The 13,569-nt window shown below is 41.0% G+C and overlaps 5 protein-coding genes across 7 annotated transcripts; 2 read left to right on the plus strand and 3 right to left on the minus strand.

Moving 5' to 3' along the window:
- Positions 1–528: 528 nt before the first annotated feature.
- Positions 529–2,064, plus strand: LOC108117712 (26S proteasome regulatory subunit 8). Its single transcript, XM_017230267.2, has 3 exons — positions 529–668; positions 725–869; positions 942–2,064. The coding sequence occupies exons 1-3, from the start codon at positions 651–653 to the stop codon at positions 1,994–1,996; spliced, it is 1,218 nt and encodes a 405-aa protein (XP_017085756.1). The 5' UTR covers positions 529–650; the 3' UTR covers positions 1,997–2,064.
- Positions 2,065–2,343: 279 nt separating this feature from the next.
- On the minus strand, positions 2,344–3,361 carry LOC108117713 (acyl-CoA-binding domain-containing protein 6). The gene has a single exon (XM_017230268.2). It carries the CDS (start codon positions 3,359–3,361, stop codon positions 2,630–2,632), a length of 732 nt encoding a protein of 243 aa, XP_017085757.1. The 3' UTR covers positions 2,344–2,629.
- Positions 3,362–3,414: 53 nt separating this feature from the next.
- On the minus strand, positions 3,415–3,860 carry LOC108117714 (SRA stem-loop-interacting RNA-binding protein, mitochondrial). 2 transcript variants are annotated; one of them, XM_017230269.2, is made up of 2 exons: positions 3,776–3,860; positions 3,415–3,700 (listed from the first exon to the last, which is right to left on the minus strand). In XM_017230269.2, the coding sequence occupies exons 1-2, from the start codon at positions 3,850–3,852 to the stop codon at positions 3,415–3,417; spliced, it is 363 nt and encodes a 120-aa protein (XP_017085758.1). In that variant the 5' UTR covers positions 3,853–3,860. The 2 variants fall into 2 exon arrangements, with proteins under 2 accessions (XP_017085758.1, XP_017085759.1); XM_017230270.2 differs by having other exon boundaries at positions 3,415–3,718; positions 3,776–3,829.
- A 1,307-nt stretch (positions 3,861–5,167) lies between these two features.
- LOC108117704 (CTD nuclear envelope phosphatase 1 homolog) lies at positions 5,168–8,750 on the minus strand. Of its 2 annotated transcripts, none has more exons than XM_017230250.2 (4): positions 7,879–8,750; positions 6,588–6,836; positions 6,262–6,444; positions 5,168–6,050 (listed from the first exon to the last, which is right to left on the minus strand). In XM_017230250.2, exons 1-4 carry the CDS (start codon positions 7,975–7,977, stop codon positions 5,859–5,861), a joined length of 723 nt encoding a protein of 240 aa, XP_017085739.1. In that variant the 5' UTR covers positions 7,978–8,750; the 3' UTR covers positions 5,168–5,858. The 2 variants fall into 2 exon arrangements, with proteins under 2 accessions (XP_017085739.1, XP_017085738.1); XM_017230249.2 differs by having other exon boundaries at positions 6,588–6,845; positions 7,879–8,749.
- An 81-nt stretch (positions 8,751–8,831) lies between these two features.
- Positions 8,832–13,222, plus strand: LOC108117703 (pyridoxal-dependent decarboxylase domain-containing protein 1). Its single transcript, XM_017230248.2, has 7 exons — positions 8,832–8,894; positions 9,117–9,449; positions 9,588–10,697; positions 10,764–11,042; positions 11,099–11,614; positions 11,671–11,864; positions 11,927–13,222. Exons 2-7 carry the CDS (start codon positions 9,339–9,341, stop codon positions 12,267–12,269), a joined length of 2,553 nt encoding a protein of 850 aa, XP_017085737.1. The 5' UTR covers positions 8,832–8,894; positions 9,117–9,338; the 3' UTR covers positions 12,270–13,222.
- The last annotated feature ends 347 nt before the right edge of the window (positions 13,223–13,569 follow it).

Consider the following 13,569-nt stretch of genomic DNA (forward strand, 5'->3'; position numbering starts at 1 on the left):
TGAAACAGGACAAAACTGTTTTCTCAGTATTGAGATTTATATTTGGTTATTAGTTTTATTTAAATAAAATTAATTTTGAAAATTTTTTATCATTTATTCATTATAACTACAATAAATATAACAAATATCTTATTTCTCTGAAACACAGAAAATTAAAAAGGAAACCGCATGGTAATATAAGAATGCCGACCTGTGTAACTGAAAAGTCCACTGTAGCACTAAAAAAATTTCCCGGTTTTATGATGAAGTGCCTCTATCACGATGACCACGTTATCGGCAAAAAGCTAGAGTCTGTGCTCATTTTAAGCGATTCTTTTCATTTCCGATATTTCCGTACACCGATTAATAGGCCTAAATTTTAAGGGCATCTCCCAAAATCAATAAACAGCATAACAAAATAAGAGCAATACAATTTCGTTTCTTTGAGGAAAATACAATTTTACTTTAAAATAAATTCTGTTTTCGGTATTCCGAAATAAGAGGTTTTTAAAAACCAGGGCTGATCGATAACATTTCGGTAAAAAATCATTTTTCCCGTATGGTAACATTAAAACAAGCAAAGAATGCCGAGTCATACGAAAAAACAAAATTAACTTGAGGAAACAGGAATAATTGCAAATTAAAGCGCAACAAAGCACACATCAAACAAAATGACGGTTACGAATCGGGTATTTATTTTGAGCCTTTTTTCAGGTGCAGAAAACTAATTAAAATGTATTCTTAGATGGAAATCGAGTCGGCCTACCAAAAAGGTGAGGGATTCCGGTCCTACTACATCCAGAAGATCGAAGAACTGCAGTTGGTTGTGGCCGAGAAGCACCAGAATCTGAGGCGTTTGCAGGCCCAGCGCAATGAGCTTAATGCTAAAGGTAATTACTCTGCACATTTTCTCCAAAATATGTATGCCAAAACATGATTGGCTTGTTGTAACTGTTTTGCAGTTCGTATGTTGCGGGAAGAGCTTCAGCTGCTTCAAGAACAAGGCAGCTATGTAGGCGAGGTTGTGAAGCCCATGGACAAGAAGAAGGTGCTTGTCAAAGTGCATCCCGAGGGCAAATTCGTCGTTGATCTGGACAAAAACATCGACATCAACGATGTCACTCCCAATTGCCGTGTGGCCCTGCGAAATGAGAGCTATACTCTGCACAAGATTCTGCCCAATAAAGTGGACCCACTAGTGTCGCTGATGATGGTCGAAAAAGTACCCGATTCCACATACGAAATGGTTGGTGGCCTCGACAAACAAATCAAAGAGATTAAGGAGGTGATTGAGTTGCCCGTAAAGCACCCTGAGCTGTTTGATGCTTTGGGTATCGCCCAGCCTAAAGGAGTGCTACTTTACGGACCTCCTGGTACGGGAAAGACCCTACTGGCCAGGGCCGTTGCCCATCACACCGAGTGCACCTTCATCCGTGTCTCCGGATCAGAGCTGGTCCAGAAATTCATCGGCGAGGGTTCGCGAATGGTGCGAGAGCTCTTTGTGATGGCCCGCGAGCATGCGCCTTCTATTATCTTCATGGACGAAATCGATTCAATTGGCTCATCGCGTATTGAATCGGGATCAGGTGGCGATTCTGAGGTGCAGCGTACTATGCTGGAGTTGCTTAACCAGCTGGATGGTTTTGAGGCCACCAAAAACATCAAGGTGATCATGGCCACCAATCGCATTGACATCTTGGATCCCGCTCTTTTGCGTCCCGGCCGCATTGATCGCAAAATCGAGTTCCCTCCACCAAACGAGGAAGCACGTCTGGATATCTTGAAAATTCACTCCCGTAAGATGAACTTGACACGTGGAATTAATTTGCGCAAGATCGCCGAGCTGATGCCTGGTGCATCAGGTGCGGAAGTCAAGGGTGTTTGTACGGAGGCTGGCATGTATGCGCTGCGCGAGCGTCGTGTCCATGTCACCCAGGAGGACTTTGAAATGGCAGTGGCCAAGGTGATGCAGAAGGACTCAGAAAAGAACATGTCTATCAAAAAGCTGTGGAAGTAGGGGTGACCAGCCACTTCGAACGTAAAATTTACTTCATTATCAATAAATTCATTAAATAGTATCATAAATTGTGTGTTTGTAATTAAGTTTTAAGCAAAAACACCTTGGACTAATTTCCATGTAACAAAATATCTCGGGAACAATAAGCTTAAGATTGGGATTAAGCATTAAGACTCTGAGGATGATTAAAGGCGTTTTGAGTCGGAATTCTCTTATTTTGTGAATACCATTTTCAAATGGGCTACAGCGTCTTTCCTTCTGAATCAAACCACCTATCTCTTTCTTTTTCAAACCCAACATTAATTTAGGATTTAGTATCCTGCTCTAATTCACAAGAAACCCGAAAATTGCGATTGGATAATTTCCTCAGGAAATATATTTATAGTTTGTATGTTTTTAATAGTTGACATATCGTGGCAAATGTTAATATGATTTCAGAGAGGAACTTAACAACTTATAATGTTAAAAAACGTACCATTTGAATTTATGGATAGGGGTTTCACCTTTTAAAAATAACAATGCTTTCCAATCAAGTTTAAAGTGGATTTTTCGTCGATTTACAATGGCTCACAACACATTAGAGGGCATTTGAGAAATAAAACCGAACTACTTAAGATTTAATAGTGTTCAGCATTAGGAGGCAGATCCAGTTAGGCGCTCTCGTTCCTTTTGAAGTAGCTGGCAAATTTGATCATCTTCGGCCACGTCGTAGCAGGTCTGTCCATCCGAATCACATAGATCTAGATTGGCCCGCAGCTCCAATAGGCAAACCAGCGCCTCCTGATGTCCACAACTGGCGGCGTAGTGCAGAGGTGTCTGCAACTCTGCGTCCCGTTGATCCACACTAGCCCCACTATTTACAAGAAACTGAATGATCTCCACGGCATTGCGATCGGTAGCCCAATGGATGAGGGCCATACCGTGCTCGTCTAGCCTCTCCAGATCTCCGGGGGCCAGCAGTTCCTTTAGCCTGTTCAGATTGTTTTCCTTCACGTGGTCAAAAAGAGTTTTTTCGCTGTCCATACGCCGATCCTCCAGGGGAGCGGACTGAATGGAGTGCACCACCCAGCCGGGATTACGCCGGGAACGCCAGTTCGGCTGGAGCTCTTGAAGTTTCTGCACGTAGGCCTGCCTGGCAGAGGAGTGGGACATTTTTCCGAGATTTCGCCAGGCCTGCCACTTACTCCTGGCCTTCAGTTGGAGCAGCCCGGGACTTGGCTCCTCGCAAGGACCCTCCATGGCCTGCTTGTAGTAACCGTAGAAGAGCAGCAGATCCGCGGAGCCAATGTTCGTAGACTGTTTGGCCACATGTTCTGTTGCCTGATAAAAAAGCTCCTCCTCTGGATCCGAATCACTGTCAGACATTTCAAAAAAAAATACAATGCTTACAAACTAAATGACAAACGAATAAGGTGTATCTAAGATTTTTGTATGTTAAGGTAGTTGCCCTCCAATATGTGCTTCTGTTCGCTTTCGATCTTTTCCAGAGCGGACAAGCTGTTAAAGCTAACGAAGCCGTAGCCCTTGGAACACCCCGTTCGCTTGTCGAAGATCACGTTGGCGGACACTACGCGTCCGAACTCGCGGAAATAGCTACGCAATTCCTGGTGGCCCACCGTCCACGGTAGATTGCCCACGAAAATGCGGTGCACTGATTTTCCCACTTTTGCTACAGCTCCGGCGGTGGCCATGGATTCGGTTTTCCTATATATGGAAGAGAGTCTACTTCTTATATATATATATATATTTGAGTGTCAAGGCGATCCGGACGACTCTTACCAGTTGCGTTGCGTAAATACTACGGTGCTTTTATCCCACAGTAACTTGCTGCTGTTGCCGGAGAAGTAAGTGCACATAACCTCAAATTGTCGGTTAACAGCACTATGCATTACCTTAGCTGTAAGAGTCTATTGGCTTAGTCGTCATGATTAAGATTAAATTTATAATAATAGGAAACTTTCTTTATATACTGTTTTAATAATTTTTAAATATGCAAAATGTGTATTTATTAAATTCCAATTATTAGTAAAGCTTGTTTTTCGAGTCCTTAATATTTTAAAACCACGAAACTGTTCTTAATTGAATTCATATGTCGAATTGGATTTATTAAAGTCTATGGCAGACTTGTGTTAAAAAAATATTACCAACATTTTTTATAAAATAATTTTAATGCTTTATATAGAGTATCAAAAAGTTTGTTATAGGTACAAAGATGCTTCCATTTTTCAGTTTACATGCGCTTTACAGCACAATTTTTAACAGAGACCAGTTGACGCGTTTCTAGCAGTCTGTTACAATGTATAATTCTGTACAACTAAAAAAGCGCAAGATTCAAATAGAAGATGAAAATAAACAATTTTTTTTTTATTTTTTTTAAGATTTTCTTGTATTTTTTGTAATTTTTATCTGCTTTTGTGTTCCCTTTCTCATTTATTTCATTTACGTTTCAGTTTAACAAATTTGCTACAAACTACTTAAAATTAACAACATCGCGCATACACGTATTATTCTCGTTTTCCTTGCAATAAATAAACAAATAGTGATTGTTGTAAATTTACAATACGATAAAAAGAACAATCGGATAGGGGTGGGGTAAAAGGTAAGGGGCGTGTGTAAGCTTTTGTTGTTTAGATTAGTGGTGTATTTATGCTTTTGGAAATAACATTAACTATGGAAGCAATTTTCACATGTTACATTCTCCTTTTTAATTTCTTTGCTGCTCTCCCAAATATCCTGTGATGCCTCGGATGATGTGCCACGATTTCTCAATTCTCAGACTAATTCGGTTCTCGTATAATTAGTGATTTGGCTCTCTAAACTTCCTATATATATCTGTCCCAGTCTGCGGCTCATATTAAATCTGATCTGATGTTATCCTATCAGAATGAATGCGATTTTTACCTCTCATTGCTACTTGGCTCGCCTTACAAAATATAACTTTTGCATTGCTTGCTTGCTTGTTATTTGTTGTTGTTTTACTTCACTAGTAGTTCATAGTTGTTGGTTGTTGCTTAGTTGTAGGTATATATATATATATATGTATAAATATATAACTCCCTCGAAAGACAAAAATCTTATCCTTAGAAAAGTGTTGTTTGGTTTGCAAGCAATGAAACTCTTGAAAGATCTTCCGTCCGTTTAGTTTTGTACAGGAAACAAGGGCAGAACATGTATAAGTCTATACACAAATGGTTACATTTAATAATTATCCATAATAATGATGTCCAGGAAAGTTTCGTAATCAACTAATTTATATAATTATAAGTATTTTGCTTCATCTTGCTATGATCATAAAAAACAATTTTTGTTTTATAATAATTAATTGTCATCATGGTATAGAAATTACAAGACTCTGGTTGTAAGTGGCCTTAGATTTAATTTATAATAATATGATATATAACTTGACAAAATTTGTTCTTAATCTTTTTACTTCACTTTCTTCATGTTCATATATATATATATACTGTGTTCAAGAGCTTCCATTTGATATCATAATCAAAATATACATGCACAAGGAACAAAAACAAAATGTTCAGAAAATTTTTCAATATATCTGACCTACATATGTATATGGACACATATGCCTTTTAATTTGATTTAAAAAAAAAATGTTAATCTTAATACACAAACGAAAAAAAAACAGATCTCCAGAAATCCAAATATCTCCTCCCTTTCCCTATTATCTGTGTTTCCCTTTGCTCATCTGACTGAATGCTAAACATAAAAATAATGAAAAAATTCGTTAATGTGTCACAGCACCACCATGTTTGTTGTTAATTTCAGAAGGTATCATCCCCAGATCGCTGGCTTACGTTGTTCCTCCTAAATATATAGACTACACTAGCGACAGGCGGCCCACCTGCTACCAGAGGCGGTGCAGATGCAAATTCCTGGAGAGCACCGATCTCACGTCGTTTGTAAACCGGAGGGCATCCAGCATGGGTAGTAGCGACAGCAGCGCCGTGTCCATTGGATCCGAGAACCAACTCTTGATGGGTATGGCATTGTTGGGGAAACAGCGATAGGCACCGGGCGAGTTGTCAATAATAAATATCTGCAAGAAGTCGAAATAAATAAGAAACTGAACAATCCAAAGGATAATATATAATAACATATATTCTAGCGATTTAAGCTCTGTCTAGTTCTTTTTAAAATGAATTTGTAAGACTCTCTAAAGACATAATATTCATTTTTCCTTAAAAATGCATCCACTTTAACATTTTGAACCTGATATGTATTAAATATTTTGAGTCACCCGATCTTACCCTATTTAAATCACTGCAGATGGCGGACAGGTCTTTGGTATAGGATCCATAGTCGGGCGTGCAATGTTGTCTGTAGTATCGTCTCCGGAGGATGTTCCGGCCATTGTCCAGCTTGTCCGCCACCGCGGCCCCGTAGATCTCCATACTGGCCGTGAAAACTACTAGATCGTACCACTGCGATACCTGATGAAAATCGACGGTTAGTAATAGTTGCACAATGTTTATATACAAAATAAAGGCAGCTGAAATATGTTTAACAACTTTTAGATGTGGTTGTACAACGTTTTTAGCTTAGCCATTATTGTGTAATCCCTTTACAAACTCACCACGTCCAGGAAATAGTCCACATGCGGTCGCTTGTGCACGAAGAAGCGTACTGGATTCCGATCGATTGTCACTTTTACGGTGAAATCGTGCGGCGTGCCCGGCTTCACCGTATTCCGGGGCATCGCATTGTGATGGGAGTGGATCAGCGTTTCATCCAAGTCCAGAACGAGGGTCTTCCGCTGTACCAGGCTCAGGCGGTGGCGCGAGACGGGTGACAGCGGGAAGAGTTCATATTTAACCGGTTGATACTGGATAAACTAAGGAAGTTAATACATAATCAACGGAGCAGTAATTAAAAGGCATTCAAAATGGAAAAACTGAGCTCTTTACTAGATTTATAGACACTGGGGTTAGGGTGCTAAAGGTGAGGGACTTTAAAAACAGATTTTTGTTAAAGAAATATAAACACAAAACTTCACAACCATGACGACCATGAAAAATTCTTTAGATCTCCTTCATATTTTTATATATGTACATATATTAAATGCATGTTAAAACTGAACATTATTTTTTATCAAAAAGATTATATTAATTAAATCAATGCATGTTAAAACTGAACAATATTTTTTTTTTTAAATTATCATTCAGATTTGAGTTAAATCTAGTTGTCTAGGTATTTATGGAACTAGTAGTTATGGGGAATACAAATGCTGCGAACGAAGTTCAGTGCTTCTTGCCGCGTCATGATTTTGGGCCAAAAAGCCGGGTTGTCGATAAGGCGGATTGGTGAACAGCATCGGAGTGCACTTCTCAGGGGGACGGGGTTTCTATGGAACAGAACCCATTAAACGCGTGCCGAAAATATTGATAAAGGCTAAATTTTGGACAGATGCCACTGGCTATGAGGTATACTTGAAGAAAAAAATACTCAGATATACCCATAAAAGTTTGATATAATAATTTATAATATTAAAATAAATAGTGTTAAATAAAAAAAAATACTTTGATAAGATAATAACAATCAAGATTATAGCTTTAAAAGCCGAAAATACTTTCGGATAAGAAAATATAGCTAATAATATTGTGTGGTGATGTGATTAAAAAAGAAAATTTGATTATATATCGAACTAATGGTTGTATTGTATTGTGTACTTTAGCGAGTACCGACTGTATTATTGGAAGGCTTATCACTACTGTGGCTTTTATTATTATTATTGTGTAGTGTTGTACTTATGGGACAATTGCGGGAGGGGGTTGGAAATTATTTCAGGGTTTCGGGCGGGTAAAAATAAAAACTATTTTTATTCTTTTGATGTATTCCTTTTGCTTTTCGCCAATTTCTGTACTTACAGCTCGCACTTGGCGATTGAACATGAAACAGATGCATGTCCAGACTTTTGATAGCAACAACAAAAGCGCATGGAATTTCATTTGCAGCAGCGAAATCATTTGAAATAATGAACTATGACCCGCGATTGACCGCGGTGCGAACGAGATAGCACGATTTGCAACCGGCTAAAAGTTTCTTTTCTTCTTCTTTATTTCTCCTTTTGCAACCAATTGTTGTTGTTTTTGATAACGCGCGGAGAGCACGCACACACTCACACACACAACCGCACGCGGGCGCGCTTCACACATATACACCTCCGAATAAAATCGATAACAAGGCTTCTATTTTTTTTTTGAGAAAAAAGTTTTTCTCTAAATTTTACGCGGTCTTTTTGCGCTCCACTAATTATATGTCGATTAGTTTTGTTGCCCCTTCGTTCAGGGAGAAGGGTTTTCTCCACACTTTTTGCTTTCTATATAGCTAGCGTCTGCTCTTCTTCTTTTTTGTTGTCTTGCACAGGTTTATGTGTGTATGTGTGAGCGTTGTGTTTTTTATTTGATTTTACTTTTCGGCGAAAGAGCAACTATTGCAGCGATTTGGAATAGGAATATATTTTGTTTTTGGTTGAGCAAAACGAATCAATTGATTGAGCTGCAGCACTTTTATGCTAATCGATTAATAGGTGCTTTCGTCTAAAAAGTCCGTTCTTGCCGTAGACTACTCATAACTCTTTAGCGTTGCGGCGTTCCGTTTATTACATAAATATAGTTTGCGTTTCGGTTTTGTTTAATAAATTCCCACACTCATGCACACACGTCGATGTTTACTCGATACTATTGACACTTGGAAATTCCGATGTTTTTCCCTGCAACTATCGATAGTTTTCGGCAAAAGGTCGGACTGCCAGTGCGGACGTGATTTGGTGGTTCTAAAATACCGAAAATGTTGTTCTGCCTGTATGCACGTCGTGGATCTATACTGTGGTGAATAGCGCTTAACGGAGACTCAACCCATGGTCGTTAGGTTAAGCACAGAAGTAAGCCATATTGACATCCTTCTTCTAAGATAGTTTTGAAATAATTTATACATCGAATTGTATTAAAAAATATATGTTAGGACTGAATAATTGTTGTTAAAATTAAATTAAAAGAATGATTTCTTAGCAACTACAGCGTAGCTTGAAAGCTTAAAAGAATGCTGTTCTGATTGTAATTACAATTTTTATAGTTATCTTACTATTTTTAATATTACCCACTAGTGCCATTACAAGAACCATTGGCCAGTTTTCGCACATCGATCGCGGTATTTCTTAGCCGCTTGCCAAACGGCCGCACCATTCCACATCAGCCCTCTCTCACACACACGCTTGCACACCCTCGCACTTACACACACACACACACAGACGCAGTGGCACGAAACGAAAACAATTATTTTGCATCGCAGGCGATAAGTTAAAAGTGAATTAGACCGCATTGAAACCATGTCAGCGGCTGGTAGATCGGACGACGATCCCGGCCAGAATCCGGCCGTAGATCAAGAACCTGATGCGGACCAATCGACGACAGCGGTGGCCGAAATCGCGGCTTCCAGTGTGAGTGTTCCGTGTTTTCGCCCTGCTTCTTTCTTTTTTTTTTTTGCTGACGACGACGGAAGACACGTCAACTTCTGGAGCAATGTTGTTTACCTTCCCAACTTGCCGCCTAACTAGTCAATCCTATCCTCTATTTAGATTCGATCGGGCCTGGCCGAGCTGGAGCTGCGATCCTCGCAAGTGCTGCAGCGTTTAGAGAACGTCAAGGTGTCGTCCACCCCGGAGAATCTAAGTCCTAACGAAAATCAGGAGGAGGATGAGCGCGTTGTTGGCGAAGCCCTTCTGCCAGCGGAGCACCGGGTGCCCTCCGACATCCTCAAGTCTCTGGAGCAACTGGTTTCGTACACGGACAGCGACGACGATCCAGAGTTCCCGCTGCCCGCTCTAGATGATGTCTCTCATTTGGCCCTCATCTCGCACAGCATTGTGGCCTACTTATCGCATCTGGACCGCCAGCAACTGCTCCGGGTAACGAATAGCATTTCCGGCGACGCCACCCGATGGCTGGGAACATTGTTTCATTTCTCCCATCCGGCGAGCAGCTTTCATGCGGATAACGCAGACGCAGTATTGCGTACGGTTCGCCTGGCCATCGTGGCTAGGTGTCCGGGGTATTTGGAAGGCGGCATTCCTGCCCTGGCCCAGCCAACATTTTATATTTCGGAGAATACAACGCCGGTGAGGCTACAGTACGCCTGCCGGCAATTGGGTATCCCTCTGGAGGCCATTAAGATCATACCCGAGCACAGTCAATACGGAACTATGGATGTAACGCTGCTGCAAAAGCAAATCCAACTGGATGTCGGCAATAACAGGACGCCGTTGCTTGTGGTCGCCGATATTGGAGCCTCGCTGTGCGGTTATGTAGACAATCTGCTACGGTTGCGGGACGTATGCAAGGCGCATAATATGTGGTTGCATGCCAGTGGTCATGGGCTGGCTGCCTTGGTCTGCGCCCAAAAGCAGGGACATGTGGAAGAGGTGCTCCACTCTATGGCCCTTAATTTGGGTAGTTGGCTGGGTGTGCCCAGTCTGCCAATAGTTCTGCTGCACCGTCCTCTACAGAACAGCGCTCTGAGTGCCTTCGAATCCGATCCCATACTGTCACGTCGCCTCAACGCCTTGTCTTTGTGGACCAGTCTACAGGCTTTGGGCCGGAAGGCAATTGCAGAGCGCCTGCATGTGGCCTTCCAGACGTGCAGCATTCTCTTTGAAATTGCCTCCAAGTGCGAGGGCATCCGGGTGTTGGTGAGTCATAAATTTTTGTTCAGGAAATTCAAAAGATTACCGAAGGTTTTCCTCATATTTTTTTAGAGCCATACGCCTGGAGCGCAGACCGGAGCCTCTTTGTCGGATATCATCCAGAGCCCGTTTGATGTCCAGGCACTGTTTGATGCAGCCGCCCCCGTTGTCGCCTATCAGTTTGATGGCAGCACCACCATTCCATTAGGGGGCAGTGGTTCGTCTGCCGCCGCTGTTGCTGAGCGAGAAACGGCCGAAGGCCTCAAACCGCTTGAGAAGGTCAATAATGCTTCCTACTTCGACCGCCTTAACTCCTGGCTAGGTCAGATCTTACAACGCGACTGTCCCAATGTAAGGAATAAAAAAGCAATCATATATTGTGTTATCTAATCACCATTTACTTTCAGTTTGACTTCGAGGTGATTGAACATCCGACACACGGCAGTTGCATACGCTACTGTCCGCTCGAATTGGGATTAGGTGAGCAGCCGCCGACCTCCGAGAACTTGGAAAGCTTTGCCCAGAGTTTGGAGGCGCATGTGGACATTCTGCGAGCGACGATAAAGCACAAGGCACGATTCATCCATCTGGTGGAGCGTAGTGAAGTGCTGCGTCTCGTCCCGTTGCCCGAATGGGCGGGCATGGGTGGCGTGCGTTTTGTGCCCGAGGGCTGGGAGTCCCTGCTAACAGACCAAGCCAAAACGGAGCTAAACAAGCTGAACATTGATCTTGTTGAGGCCCTTAAGTCCACAGACAATGCTTTCTCCCTGGGCGAAGGCACCGATGGTCTAATTTGTGTGCGTTTCGGGATGGTCACTCACGAAACGGAGGTTGAGGAGCTTCTGGACCTAGTAGTTACGGTGGGCAAGAGCGTGCAGGAGAACTCCCGGGTATTGGACACCATGTCAGAGATTGTCAAAAAGGTAGTGTAGTGCATTATTAGGGATCTGTGTATTTGGTAATTTATTTTGAAACGTAGGGCATTGAGGCTGTCACCGCGGATCTGCAGCGGGAGTCGGAGGAAAAGCTCTGGCAGGAGGGCATACTGCGACACGTGCCCGTGGTGGGACGCGTTTTTAACTGGTGGTCGCCGCCGGCCAAGGAGTCGGGTATTAAGGGGCGGAGCCTTAATCTCACCCAAGGCGTGGTTGAAAGCACAGAGAACATTTACAAGTAAGTTCCAACATATTCCATAGTATGGACTTTTGAGTAATGAATAATGTTTTTCTAATAAGGTACCACATGCAGATGACCGGAGCTACTGCTCATCAGTTGCCAGCGAATCGGTCGCCACCCACACCCATGGTGCAGACGCCAGTAGGCGCACCCACGTCGCCACCAGTCTTTCCGACGGTGGAGCCGGTACCCGGAACCGTATCCACTTCGGGATCGGGTGAAGACACGCCCGTGCAGCCGGCCGATGGTTCAGTATCAGGCCCAGGAGGATCGGGGGCGACACCGTCAACTGCGCCCACACAGAATCATGTGGATCATGCCCGCACTGTCAGTCAGGGCAGTGCGTCCTCCTCCAACGTTCCCGAGCTTGTGGCCGCCAACAGTGCAATTAACAATAATTAACAAAGTATATTAATTCAAAATACCTACGATGCAGAAGGAAGGATGCAGAAGGAAGAAAATAACATTTAGATCAAGGCAGAGCCAGCAAAATGGATTTCAAAGTGGGAGAGGCCTTAGAAGCAGCAATATCAAACAAGGCTTAAACAAAAACACGTAGACAAAAACAGAACAGAATACCACGTACATATTTAAGGCTTATTTTCAAATTCCCCTACTTAAAAAAAGAAACGAAAACAATTCCAAAGATGATTTTTGCCCGAAATGATGAAAACACAAAACCCAATTTAATTGCTTTATGTTTATATATATATATATATGTATATATATAAATATATATATATATATATTGCTATTCCTATGATCTTTTATATATCTCTATTATATATATTATATTATTTTATCTTATATTTTATTTCCATCATTGTTGTTGTTTATGATCAGAAGAAAAGTCGCGGAACTCTGTCCTCTTTTCGCTTTTATTTTTTTGTAATATTATACTTCTTATCTCTATTTGTAATTATTATTCAGATGCAAGTACCTTTGAGAGATAATATATAGACAATTGTTCAAATTTCAATTGTGCGCAGCAATAAATGGCTCTATTCTTATTATTTAAGACAGCAAACTAAAGAAATTAAAAGAAAAACAAAAAAACCAGAAAGTATATAATTAAATGACGAAAAAATATTTATTATACAAATTGCTGCTATAGGAAAAAACGAAATCTGCACAAAATATGATAAACGAAAAGAAAACATACAAAATAAAATGTGAAATAATTTAGAAAAAGAAAGAGAGAGAGAGAGATCATGTGTTTTTATAAGTGGACAAACCACTAATTTTTTGGCGATTTGAATCAAACCTACCTTGAGTACTTTTATTTCATTGGCTCCCATTAAAAAACAACTTTTCTCCATCTAACTAATGCAATTAAATTTTATATTTTTATTTAATATTTTTGTTGGATTTTTTTAGCGTTTTACTTGCCGCTTTTTGCTTTTGAATGAAATTCCACTTTATTTTGCGGGAATATCGTTTTTCCGTTACCCGATTCATTTCGATTTTGCGCATAAAATATTTTTCCATTCCAGAAATTTTGTTTTCCCCGCTTTTCGGAACATTTCCGAAATATGTAACGGGGTAAAAGTGTTTTCTGGAACTCACTTATTTGTATTTCGTATTTCTTACAAGAATTTTTAAACTGTTTTTACGATTTATTAGAATTACTTTTTGTCTTTTTTGGTTTTTATTTTTACTCGTTACTCGTTTATTAATATGCCACTAAGCGCTTCGATTTATG

This window comes from Drosophila eugracilis, unplaced genomic scaffold, assembly GCF_018153835.1.
Source record: "Drosophila eugracilis isolate 14026-0451.02 unplaced genomic scaffold, ASM1815383v1 contig_649, whole genome shotgun sequence".
Classification (NCBI taxonomy): domain Eukaryota; kingdom Metazoa; phylum Arthropoda; class Insecta; order Diptera; family Drosophilidae; genus Drosophila; species Drosophila eugracilis.

What these genes read in the sequence shown, in the direction of transcription:
- LOC108117712 (XM_017230267.2), top strand. An exon ending in CAATGAGCTTAATGCTAAAG is followed by an intron (nt 870 to 941) that starts GTAATTACTCTG and finishes ACTGTTTTGCAG; the next exon opens with TTCGTATGTTGCGGGAAGAG.
- LOC108117713 (XM_017230268.2), bottom strand. Translation starts at nt 3,361, where the DNA reads ATGTCTGACAGTGATTCGGATCCAGAGGAGGAGCTTTTTTATCAGGCA.
- LOC108117714 (XM_017230269.2), bottom strand. Translation starts at nt 3,852, where the DNA reads ATGTGCACTTACTTCTCCGGCAACAGCAGCAAGTTACTGTGGGATAAA. An exon ending in GTATTTACGCAACGCAACTG is followed by an intron (nt 3,701 to 3,775) that starts GTAAGAGTCGTC and finishes TTCCATATATAG; the next exon opens with GAAAACCGAATCCATGGCCA.
- LOC108117704 (XM_017230249.2), bottom strand. Translation starts at nt 7,977, where the DNA reads ATGATTTCGCTGCTGCAAATGAAATTCCATGCGCTTTTGTTGTTGCTA. An exon ending in TGGACTATTTCCTGGACGTG is followed by an intron (nt 6,445 to 6,587) that starts GTGAGTTTGTAA and finishes GATTTTCATCAG; the next exon opens with GTATCGCAGTGGTACGATCT. An exon ending in TCTGCAGTGATTTAAATAGG is followed by an intron (nt 6,051 to 6,261) that starts GTAAGATCGGGT and finishes GACTTCTTGCAG; the next exon opens with ATATTTATTATTGACAACTC.
- LOC108117703 (XM_017230248.2), top strand. Translation starts at nt 9,339, where the DNA reads ATGTCAGCGGCTGGTAGATCGGACGACGATCCCGGCCAGAATCCGGCC. An exon ending in CCGAAATCGCGGCTTCCAGT is followed by an intron (nt 9,450 to 9,587) that starts GTGAGTGTTCCG and finishes TCCTCTATTTAG; the next exon opens with ATTCGATCGGGCCTGGCCGA. An exon ending in TACAACGCGACTGTCCCAAT is followed by an intron (nt 11,043 to 11,098) that starts GTAAGGAATAAA and finishes ATTTACTTTCAG; the next exon opens with TTTGACTTCGAGGTGATTGA.